The sequence below is a fragment of the Diprion similis genome, chromosome 14, assembly GCF_021155765.1.
Source record: "Diprion similis isolate iyDipSimi1 chromosome 14, iyDipSimi1.1, whole genome shotgun sequence".
Taxonomy (NCBI): domain Eukaryota; kingdom Metazoa; phylum Arthropoda; class Insecta; order Hymenoptera; family Diprionidae; genus Diprion; species Diprion similis.
The window spans coordinates 9,725,594-9,738,163 of record NC_060118.1 but is presented as its reverse complement, the minus strand read 5'-3'; the positions used below and the strand labels follow the sequence as shown (position 1 = coordinate 9,738,163).

The window sequence follows — 12,570 nt, the reverse complement described above, 5'->3', positions numbered from 1 at the left end:
CTTGGGAGAAGAAAAAACAAAATAATATAATCAACGAATCTGAATAATTGAACGAAGGCTTAGAAATTTTATTCAAATCAAAATCTCTCGTTGAGGATAAAATAAGACCAGAAATATTAACTATTTTGCATTTTTTTTTTTTTTTTTTCCTACACTTTAAAATCATTTCATTTCAGAGTGGTGCTATATTTATAAATCAGATATCAAACGATCCAGAAAACCAATACATCTGTAAAGAATTTCGATAATTTATTTCGTTTCTTTAATTCGTCTTTAAAAAATTGTAAAATTTTAGAAAAAAAACTATTTTTCACTGTTATGATTTCCTCCGCAATTTTCATCCCTCTCTCTCTTTCTCTTCGTCTTCTCAACGTCATTTCGTTATATTTTAATTGCGATACGTAGTAAATGCAAGACTGCATTACCTGCCGAGGCGAATAAGCGAGCGAAATATTCACTCTCACCTTGATTGCCTTTATATTTACATTTCCCCATCCGTGCCTCACTGTTCAGGAAAATATTTCACTCGGTACTCCTTTCCAGATTAAACAAAGATGAAAAAAAAGAACACCAAAAAAAAAACCAGAAACTCAAACTCTTACTCGTTTATAATTAATTCACAAGCTTTCGACAAATTTGAATAGCCCCTTGAAACGTGCGGCTGTAGGGTTTCGTTTGGCGGGTAGTCTTGCAAGTTTCACCTCGCCTCTTCTGATTCCTTTTTTACTTTCTCGTCGAGAAGGAAAATGAAATTTACGCAAGTTGGCTTTTACGCAAGGAACATATATTTATTAACAGTGATTATTCGCTAAATCAAACCTGCGAAAATTACATAATGTTACACACACACACACACACGTATATACATATATATATATATATATATATATATATATATATATATAAGATAAGAATTTAATTGCCAGTTTACCGAACAAAAGAAATAATGACATCACGAAAGTTAATAAATATAAATCATCAAATATGTAATTTAATTACGCGAAAGAAATTTGTAGTTACGTAAATTGCTTTGAGCAAAAGAAAAAAAAAAAGTTGCTGCAAAGTTTGCTGAAATGCGATGTTTGTCAAATTTTATCGCGGTTACGGAACTTTATACCGAATTCAAACTAAAGTTGAATTAAAAAAAAAAATTATATATTATTATATGTCTCATTCAGACAAAACAAATACGCAACCCCAGAAAATTTTTACAAGACTCAGATTTCGGAGTTTGAATAATCTGGTGATTCCGTAACTTGTCGCGTCTCGAGTTCCTCGGTTGTATAAATGGTATTCAAATTCAGTGCATAGCTTCTTAAGCCGTTTGGAAAACAGTTTCAAGTCTATGCATCGTGGTAATTTTTTTTTTTTTTTTTCGGACCCGCCTTTTCGCTGTTCATCGTCTATAGGGTGCCGCGGAGGGAGATTTCGCGACAGTAGAAACTCCGAGGTAAATGCATTTCGCGAACGACGAAGCGCAACGTGCATAATATCGTCTCAAAGTGCTTTTTCAGAGCCTGCGTAACGATGCAATATACGCGACTAAAATCCACCTGCAGTAAAGTAAAGTTTTTCTTCCTTTTTTGTCCTTCCTACTTTCTTGCGCTTTTTGTTCTTCCTTTTTCTACCCCGTCGAAGGTGGGGGGGGGACGAGTGGGAGAAATGGAAGACAAATTGAGTCGGCTATTAACTGCACCTGCCCTAGATGACGGGGCAGCTGGTATGAGGTAATATCCTCGAGGAAAATCCCCTCAAGTGCAGTACACCGACTCGTTATTTCTCTAGGTAACCCCATTTTCGCAAGGGTGGGACGGCGGGGGGGGGGGGGGGGGTTGGGGGGGGGGGCTAAGCCCCGCGATCACATTAGCATGACAATAGTGAAGTATGTGGCTAAGTGAAGTGCTGCTCGGAGCGAGGCGATCCTCGCACACCTTCCACTCGGCCGTTTTTCAACGAGATCAAAAGTGCCCCGGATAAACCAGCAGCCCCATTTTTTTCTTCTTTTTTGATGTTTTTTTTGTAAAGAAAATAACGGGAACGGCTTGGCTTGGGAAAAAAACTTTTCCCGAAACATCTTTTATAGCGAGAAATTTTTATCGATCCAGGGAAATACTCCCGAAGTACTTTTCGCGTAAACGTGACTTCCGGATGATTGGCCTCGTTGGCAAAAGACACGCGTTTTCCTTTTCCTCACGGCTTTCGAGAATCGCTGAAACGATTTTACGTGGGTGTTAGGGCGATGTACTTGCATTTCAGGATCAAGTATCTACACGTTTCTTGGTGGTCTAGATATTTGTACTAATTGCGTCTTGTTCCTTTCACGATTCTTCTTCTTACCTTGGACTCGATCAGGCCAAGCAGCGAAGAGCCCCGCGAACAGAAGGAGGGTGAACAAACCGGTCATTTTACGCCGAGCAACTTCCTGTTGGGTGTGAATCCTGTTCGGTATACTTCCGGAGTGGATTTTTTCGACGATGATATTTTGGGCTGTTTCAGGCTCCTTTCGGCAGGCACTTATTTCCGCGTCATCTTGTCTTCGAGGACGGGGATAACTTTTTTTCACAGGTAAAAAATGGAAGGGACTTTCGAAGTCGAAGAAACAGGGATAAGAAACCAGAACGGGACACTTTAGTAAAACAGAAACAACAGCAACAAATCGTAAAGCCTTAAACTGCCGAAACACTGAAAATTTACGAACTGAAAATATCAATCACGAAGTTCGCAGCTCACAGAACCCGAACTTGAAATCCAATCGCCTTGTCAAGCGCGGTTATTACGCCGATTGACCGTCGCTGGAGGCGATAAAAAACCGCGCATGCTAAGAATTCCGTTTTGCGTTTTTGGAAAAACCGTTCCTTCCAAATCCACGAATCTTATATACGCGCACAGCACTTATTTGCAATTTCCGCGACGCGGAAATCCGACGCGGTTATTATCGCCGTCGGCGAAACGCCCGCAGGATCAGGATTCGAGGGACCGGAGAACGCGTCGCGACCGAACGAGCGTTTGACCCGCAAGCAACTAAACGCGTGCCGGATCGCTCAGGCCGTAGAACCGGCGCCACCACCGACTCCTCGAGTTCCCCCAAACGTCGGTCGAATCTTCGCGCCTCTTCGACGCGCACCTGGCGGCATGAGCGACCTGCGCATGACCAGCGACCCACTCCGAAACGTCCTTGTCGTCGGGACGCCGCGCGGAGCGTCGCGACGCCGTCCCAGACCGATGCACACGGCATCCGCTTACACGAAGACGTCGCAATCTCTTAAGCGGATGTTTTTCTCTCGTCTGATATAGTCTTTGTTCAAACGAGCCGCCTCTTGAGTTTGCTTTTTCGATGGAAAAACAGAGACGGCCAAGTTATCCTAATCGAACGAAAAATTGGAGCTTTACTGTTCGACAGACTAGACGCTTTTCACATCAAAAATTTCCGTGTTATAACCTTATCATAATTTATTTATTACTTTAAATGATTTTTGTTATATACTTAGTATTACTACTAGAGATATCCTTTTATTTTGTTGTATTAGAATCGATTTGTTATATTGAAATTTTTTTATTTATTTATCAGTAACCCGAAAATCCTCGGGTAAAAAAAATCAGGCTCAAAATATTGAGTAGAAAAATGCGTGACTGAAAAAATAAGAATATAGAGAATCACTTCCAACTACTTTTCGATACGATCGATGTCTGGATGTGTGTGGACAATTTTTTTTTCTGACAATATCTCGAGAACGAATGGACAGATTTCAATGATCTTGGTGTCAAGCAACGGAGCTTTGCTTGACTTAGAATTGATTGGATTTTGAATCTAATCGGTTAAACGATTTCTAAGTTACTAGAATAAAGACATAAAAAAATGAATAAAAACGATAATACCTTCAAAATGGATTGTCGAATTTTCGTGATTTTGGTTTCAATTGACGCAGGTATGAATTCTTTGAATAACAAGATAATAAAAATACAATCATTTCTTAGACTGGTCCCATCAAAGTTATCCAATTTGACTACACATTTTATCGGCTGATATCAAGTCAGGGTCAGACTATCGTACTTGGCACCAGATTGCAACAATTTTTGTTAACATTTAACGATACCCAGACACATCAAAACTGCACATCTTACGCCAACTCGTAACGAATATATTGATTACATTTTTTTTTTTTTTAAGTTTTTTTAATCCACGTCATGAAAAAATTACTTCACGTCGATCTTCCATTTGACTTCTGTTTTTTCCACAATACCAAATCATCATCAGAATCCATCTTCTGCTTGAGACAACATTTCTATCTTCAATGGGTAATGACGAAAGTGTTTATAGATCATTGGGTGAAAATAATACAGATATCGAAAACGAATGTAAAGTTATCATAAAGTAGCATCAAGGATCATTGTGCCCGTGTTGTGTGATTTTGAGAAACTTGAAAAACCGGGGGGTCCGAAGCGTCGAAGAGTCGTTGGAAAGGATCTGAAGTCTTCGAGGTAAACAAATTTGATTTCTTTTCCATCGCTCCCCGTTTCGCATCTGGCGAGAAAGAAGAATCGAACATCTTCATCGTGCGAGTGAATAAAAAAAGACGTATCTGTATTTCACGCACGGTCGATTTAGCCAGCATGATCAATGGGATGTGCCAAATATACTCGAGCGTAAAAAATTTCAAGAAAGGACGGAGAAAAATGGGTGAGACAATTTCTTAACACCGTTGGCTTCGCCCGGGACAAATGGCTTCTGACTTCAGTCCGACTGTCGCTTTGAACGTCAAGGTAAAATAGTGTAATGAGTATGCATTAGAGTGGAAGATGGAAAGAGGAGAGTGAAGAAGGCTTTGAATTGCGCAGCTGGTACAGTCGTTGAAAAAACACTCCACCTCGCAGCTTCCCAGTGTATTAGTTCGAGGCTTGGAGCTTGTTCCGCAGTCAAGATAAGGCGGTCCGATTGTTTCCGTTTCAATGCATCTCAACAAGTCCTATAAGGTATAAGGTATAAGGTATACGGGCCTTGAAAAGTTTCCTCTGCTACTTTCCCTGCAGCTCGTAGCTACCGAAGGCTAGAGAACTTCCCCCGTCATTGCGACTCCCAGCTAAAGAACCTGCCATCTTCAACCATCGTGGTTCAGCCCACTTCATAAAACTTGGAAACAGTTTCAAGGAGATATTATACGTGTATATACTAGTCAGGAGGTCTTCTAATTGAACGATTTCACGCAGCGGCGAATCGAGACGACGATGTCTTCGCCTTGCAGGTGTGAGTCTGGTGCAACAGAACCGACTACATCAATCTTTATACTCCTCAGCTTTCATCAAACTTCTTATTTTCCCCCCCTTGGTGCGTCTCGGATGTAGGTACGCCGCAGACTGATCAGGATCAATACGAACCGCTGGAAACGGGCATCTGGAAAGTGTAAGAGCTTTTTCTCGGCTCACCCACGACGCCAGTGAAACGTTCCAAGAGCTTTTCCGCAGTCCGTCCTTGAGCCGAAGAACTTCTTCTTTATAACTAACCGAAAGACAAAACTTTGGTGATATAATCAAAATTTTTTAATGAATTCTCAACGAAACATCGAATTCTTTTCAGTTAGAAACTTTATTGCGGGTACAACTATTGACAACTGGTTAAAAACTCTGTTCCCACATTATTACATCCACACTTCAACTTCTTCGACGGCATTTTAATCCAGTGATCCTTGAGCGCGGGGGGCAGTTTGAGGGCGGAAAAGGCGGCCATGACTTCGGGCCCGATGTCGTCATCAGCGTGTATTTTCATGGCGGTTTCCAAGACCGCTTCAACCTCCAGGTCGAGGAAAGCTCGGCGTGCATCGATCTCGCTGCTCCTCGCCATGTTTGATATCACCCGGGTGCCATTCCGCTGGACGATTACGCTCTCCGGGTACCTCTTCATCGTCTCGATGATCAACAGGGCCGCTTCGCAGTCGTAAAAGATACCCGCGTTACGCCAGCTTCCCAGGGTCAGTGCTCCGAGGCAATCCAAACCAGCCACCGACACGGATCCTGTCTGTATTGGGAAAAATTATTCGACAAGATATGCTTACTCAAGGGGGCAACTGAATATTCTAGACTGCGAAGGGAATTGACCACCGTGCTTCGAATTCGCCGAATCATTCTCAAGGGCCGAATACTTCCGCATAAGATAAAACTCGTTTTAAATGATCAATATCCGAATTCACTTCTCATCATTCCAAATGTTCTGAACTCTCAAGAATCCACATTTTGCAATGGTCGATGTATCGATTGGTCTGAAGTCTATGATACCGTTGGAAATAGTCCAGTTTCCGAACAGCCCAAATTTCGCGATAAGCTCCAAGGTGTTAAAACGACCATTACAGAAACTTGAACATTACAGAAAATTCGAACAAGTTGTAACCATGACCACACGAACCGAACCTGCATATCAACCATTCGGGACGTCATGTAGTCATCGAAGGTGGGAACAGTGATCCAAATCCGATAATTCATACCCGTGAGGCACTAGTCTTGGCTCATCGAAGCAAGACTGTTCGAAGGAATGGCAGTGCAGGTGTATTCATGGCAGATTCGCACGCTCGAATTACGCGTGTCATTCAACTCGTGCAGCGATAGGTAACTCAATCCTGATAGCATCCCGGCTCTGGGATAATCAAGAAGTGAAATAAACTCACGGCAATAAGATTTAACTCCGATCGTTCGAACAGTTCATCACATTGCAGTAAGAAACCCTACCTACGCTTGGCTTGATGGGAAATACGGGGTGGCTTTAGCGAGGGTGGAACCCACCCCGTGTGGAAGCGGCGCGTGATTGGTGAAGAAATGCTACGCATACGTCACGGTTAACAAGATCAGGTCTCTGTATATTATGCATATATCCTATATACGCGCAGTTTCAAACGGAGTTGTAAACTTTACAACAAATTGCCAAGCCCGAATGCGTATGTACGTGGGTGCAGTTTACGGTGTTGCATCTGCTTCAGGTAGCGTCTTCGCGTCGTTCGTAAAGTTCGCATCTAAAGCAATATTCCGGCTATTTATGAACCCGTCGTTTCTCTCTGACTGATGGTAACGACCCTCGTCCCAATGAATTCCCTTCGCCAAAGGCGCTCAGGCTCTCTATTCATCTTCTTTCGATCTCTCACCTGCATCCTGCGCATCACAGACACCACAAGAGACGCGGCTCCTTCAGCGACGAGACGCACCTTGACGTAGTCGTTCCCAGCCAGTCTCTTGACGAGCTTGAGAACCAGAGAGTTCAGGTTCTCGTCATTGGGGTATAGCACCATGGCCTGAAGGACGAGGGTGAGTCCTCCGACCTCTGCGACCTGGCCGCAAAACTTGTTACGCACCAGCAGCGCCGCCAGGGTTCTCAGCACCTCGCAGACAGTCTTCTTCTTGTGGATGAATTCTAAGATCGAATGATTCACTGTCAGGATGGTGAACGGGACGTGGCATCAAAAGGACTTTTGGATCCTTACTGGCCAGAAGAGGAACCATGAGGCTGATGGTCTCCTGCGCAACGTCACAAGTCCGTTCCACGGAATTTCCGTAATCGATGGTCACGTCATCGTCCAGGATAAGCGCCCTCAGTAGCGAGCAGATGTCGCAGAGTTCACCCTCCGTGACGGTGTCCTTCTGCAAAATCTCCTTAACACGGTCCGTTAAGCCTGCCTCAAAGATGGCTTGTCTGTTTTTCTCGCTCTTCAGACAGCATCGCTTCATCCACCGCATAACCAGCCGTGAATTTCTGGCGCTGGTTCCTTCCTGAAGCAGGCTAACGGACAACATTCCAGAAAAGATAAACGACCATGGATAATAACTACTTCATCTGACGAGCGACTCCCTTCGTATCCAGCTGATTTGACTGACCGCTGAGAGTGGCCAGAACCTTTAGACACGAGTGGACGACGCTTTTCACATCAGCAAAATTCTCAAGGATATTCAGGATCACCTGGCAGGCTTCAGTCTGAGACGCATGCATCCGAGACTCGAGGCTTTTACTCAGCTCAGAACTTAACCTCTCCAAAGTGGCGGAGACTTCGGCAGGAGTATTGCTCTTAGAAAGGCTCTTCAGGATCTCGAGACAATCCTTGACCGCTGTATTGTTCGGTAATAATGAATCCATCTGGTGCTCAAGGATCGACGAGAGTTTATTCAACCTCGGTAAAAATCTGACTAATATCCGATTCCGCGGAAATAATGTTGGCGAGATAATGACAGCAGTTATTGATGTACGTGACTTGAAGTTAACGGATAATGGAACAGTCAGAAATTACTAGGATACTGTGAGCGCGCTTGGACTATCGTAGGATTTCATGAGAATCAGTAATTGATGCGATGTTGCCGATATGGAGCGATATCACGTGATCGATGTGAAATTGAAAGCTTGCATCAAGGATAATGTGCAGTGGCTGCATAACGAGCAACTGAGGGTGATATTCTTTTTTCCCAACCACTAGCCACGCTTCTTTTACCCCTTATCGGACTAATTGGGTCTGATTCATTCGACGCAGCGAGTTTCACCGCATAAAAAGCCTCCGCATTTTCATGGAAGCGCATATATACGCCATCTGCGATTGGAAATTCCGGTTCGATAATTGCCAGTTCCCATGCAGAATATATCGACGAAAGGGGATATTGCGCAGCCCGTGAGATGAAATTTTCTCCCCTCCGGTAGTCGGCGGAATTCTGCAGAACATTCAGTTCATGCCTCGTGGCCGTGGCGAAATTAGCCACTCTCGTTCTGGACAAAAGATCTGCAAATTCCGCAGAGCTTCGCGGCACGGCGACGGAGTTCGTCGACGACCGCAAATCCGAGCAGCGCGTCACGGTTAATCTGATCAGCCGATATCGAATGGCGGTACATCTTGAAGAGATAAAGTGGAGAGAGGAGGGGGGAGGGGGGGGGGGATGATGCTGATCCTGGAGAAGAGGAGGCTCGAAAGTGGAATCTCAGGTAATTTCCGAGCGCAGGAAGAAAGTCGTAAGATTTTTTACCCCCCACGTGGTTTGCCGAGGACAATGAGGAGGACTCGAAGAAGAAGTCCAGGTCCTGGTTCTCCCACGTCCAAAAACCTTGACCGACGCCAATAGCCGGTCCATATTCTTCGGATTGGCCTTTTGTTCGCCTAACAAGTGACCGCAGAAAGAAACCGGTCCAGTGATTTTCCGACTCCTTAAGGATCCCCGGCAATCGAAGAAGCGAATGAAGCCCCTTTGCGGCTCGCGTTAAACGCGCATTTACTCAGCTCCTCCCTCGGGAGCGAATATCACTCACTTCGAGTCGCGCCTTCTCCCGATTCCACTTACTAGCTCCTCTCCACGTCCTTGAGCCAATCAACCGGGCCTTTTCCTCTGCAGTCAGCAGCCATCCTCACACACCTCTCACAAAGGACAATTAGGAGAGAGAGCTTTCACACCTCTATCTATGTCGTAGGTACGTACTTACTTATGTCCCACGTCGTGCGTTAAGGAAAGTGCCACGATATGGAGAGCCTTTTTCCAGAGCCTCAAGGATATCGGTATATAACGAAATTGCTACGGTGCGTGATTTGGTAGGTCACTCCAATTTACTTCACGAATCCTTTGCGAAACCATGCAAAATGGATTTCTAAAGACGTGGAAAGCTAAGCGCATTGACTTTAAAACATTAAATTATTCTGACAAGGTATGTAACTTCATCTCGAATCAAACTGCTAATTGATATCATATGAAGTTGTCCGAGTTTACTTCAGGAAATTAATTTCTCAGAGGAAAATTCATACTTCAACTTGGAGCGTCAAATGTTTGGTTAAGTTCTGAACCGGGGTTTAATTCCAGCGATAAAACATCCAAGAAAGATTTAGTGGGTCTCGAGTGTTTCTGAACCGAGAAACTAACGATCCAAGTCTTTATCCTCTTAGGGTTCTCCTTTTCTTCTTCCTTTCGGATATATCCCATTAGAAGGGGTACCAACCTCCTCAAGGAGGTGCATCGTGGCGCAGTTGAAGGACGTGAAGGTAGTCAAGTAGGATTACTTCGTGGACAGAACGGTGCAACTATAACTTGAAGACGTGGTTAGCTGAGATGGAGAGCCACAGCCACAGCCACAGCCACGGCATGGTGAGTGGAACGAAGGAGAGACTTGCACAGTTGGTACCAGATTTCGCCCGTTGCCTGCATGGCGACTCTGTTAACCTGAGTGGAGAGAACCAAGTGAACGGTTCTTTGCCAAGTAGAAGAGAGACGGAGAGAAGGGTCGTAACGTGATTTAGACGCAGCTCGTCTTGGGGGGTAATGAAGAAACTCGATTAATGCTTAATTATTCGGATACCTAGCGTGCTTCTACAGGGAACTAAGAGCAGCCGAGAAACCCCTTGGAATGGATACATGTAATAATGGCGGGTAATTGGTCTTCTCTGAGAAATTATGTACACTCACTGGTACCCAATGAGCCAACGCAAGGCCAAAGAAGCGTGCGGAAGGAAATCGGTGGCTTCGATTATTTTATTTTTATTTCGTCACTAAAAAGACAAAAACGAAAATTCACAAAAAATAAAACATGAAATTCTTTTTACGAACATTTTTATAATTAATATGGTTATTATTCATTTTTCATTTTGTACAAGGAAAATTCCCCAACGTATATTAATTATCGATGAAAGGCGAAACCTCGCGCAAGGTCGAGCCTCGGGTAATTTATATTACAGCCAATAACGCGGCCCGGGACCCACTTGACTTTTCGAGTTGTTATAACGCGGCGAAGCCCTGAGCCCTGAGCCCTTAACGGGCTACAGGCATTCAACCAATTCGTACATCCATCCATCATCCGTCAAAATCATGGAGACACTGCCTTCCGTCGAAATGAAATAAACTTGAAACACGTAGGTACATACATACCTACGTGCGTATACACGCCATCGACTGTTGAGAAAAATAATAATAAGTGAGTGTGAAAAGCCCGCGTAACGTATGATGCCGTCCATCGATCACTTTCAACACCGGTTTTTCTCCGGAAAGAATCAGGTCGAGCCATTGGGGACGAATTTTTTACACGAATTCGTCCAATTTTCACCGCGGCTTGCAGGATATCCGCTCGCGGAAACCGAAGATTAGAATTTAAAAAATAAAATCGTACAGCGAAGTGAATCGTTAGCCAAAGTCAGGATACATACCTACATTGGACTGTGCAAATAGGAAAGAGTCACATGGTACGAGGTGCCCCTTAGACATGAGCTTTTTTTCAGTCCTATACTTTGGTAGGTTTTTTTTTTATTTTATTTGTTTCTAGACATTGTTTCGGGAAAAAGAAAAACATATTCAATTTCCCCTACGAGACTCGCCTACGGATAGTCTCCTCACTCTCGTGAGCAAATGCGAAAAGTCATTCGTCGTAGGACGCCGTCGCTCGGTGAAAGAGAATTCCAATCTTTGAACACATCGATGCAACTGAATCTTTGGCAAAAGACTGGGTGCTCGTAAAACACGGCCTGCCGATATTCTGATGCAACAAATTCACCGCTGAATGTGCGATACTCGAGTCCCAACGAGAGTAACTGCGGTAACCAGAGTGCTTCGCAGTTTCGCATTCAAGCGTTCCGGAATTCCCTTTATGTTGCCCATATCCTGTCCCACGATGTATAACTTCTCAAGGAGCGTTGACACGGCTTCGAGGAAAGTGGTAATTTTGCGTAAGGCGGACTCGATGCGTGGAAAGGTACGATTAGATAGACCCTAATTGCAAATCGATACCGAACTTTGCTCGCTCGGTAACTGGTACACCTTGTGAACGTCCATTTCACGCTCCAGGAACCTAAACTAGTCGCAGGTGGAGCGTCGTCCCGATAAACAAAGAACCTTCGCTGAGGCATCAAACATTCAACGATACCATTCATTAATTTCACCCACAACCCGGCATAATTTACCTCCGAGGACTCGCTATGGTAGAGCCTCATTGTCGGCGGGTCAGAGCTACGGATGCATAACCAGTGAACACATCAAGTGTTACTATTCAAACAGATGTTCACAAGTAAACATGAAAATCTGGAGAAAGTAGATGTACAGATTTTAATACCGACATTTTTAGTCGATGCACAGCTCAGACACAAACCCTTTTTATTCGAGTAGAAGTTACCTTCACACTGGTCTACTTTATCGATATATCGATGAACCTTATCAAATGGGAACAAAAAAATGGGTTTGTGTCTGAGCTGTGAAGCGGCTAAGAATGTCGGTAAATGTCGGTATCGGAATTTGTACACAGAACCAGCCTTGTTTATCTAGTGAAGTAACCGAGTGCCACCATCATTTACAGGTACTTCTAATGTTGGGAATAGTAGCCATTAGCTTAGCGCCAACTCCTACTGGACTGTTGTTTTCAGGCTGGAGCAAAGAGAAACAATTTTTCAAAAGGATCGCCCTAAAAGTGACTATGAGTTTCTTTTATACGGCGACAGTCCGGATGTTTTATGCTCGAGTGTCTAGCTTGGAAGTCGGGATAGAGAAACGGGAAAGTGATCCTGTCGGGAGCGTCTCGGGCTGGTGACTCTGAGCTAAGAAGTTCCTGCATCGAAGAAGAAGAAGAAGAAGAAGAAGAAGAAGAAGAAGAAG

General features: G+C 44.0%; 1 protein-coding gene across 1 annotated transcript in view; it reads right to left on the bottom strand.

Annotated features, from left to right (window-relative positions):
* The window catches only part of LOC124414778, a 166,956-nt gene extending 164,368 nt beyond the window's left edge, over nt 1-2,588 (bottom strand). Inside the window, exon 1 of the mRNA XM_046895842.1 lies at nt 2,338-2,588. Within this exon, the coding sequence (XP_046751798.1) occupies nt 2,338-2,404 (67 nt within the window). The 5' untranslated portion in view covers nt 2,405-2,588. The remainder of the gene's footprint in view (nt 1-2,337) is intronic.
* Between the last annotated feature and the right edge of the window lie 9,982 nt (nt 2,589-12,570).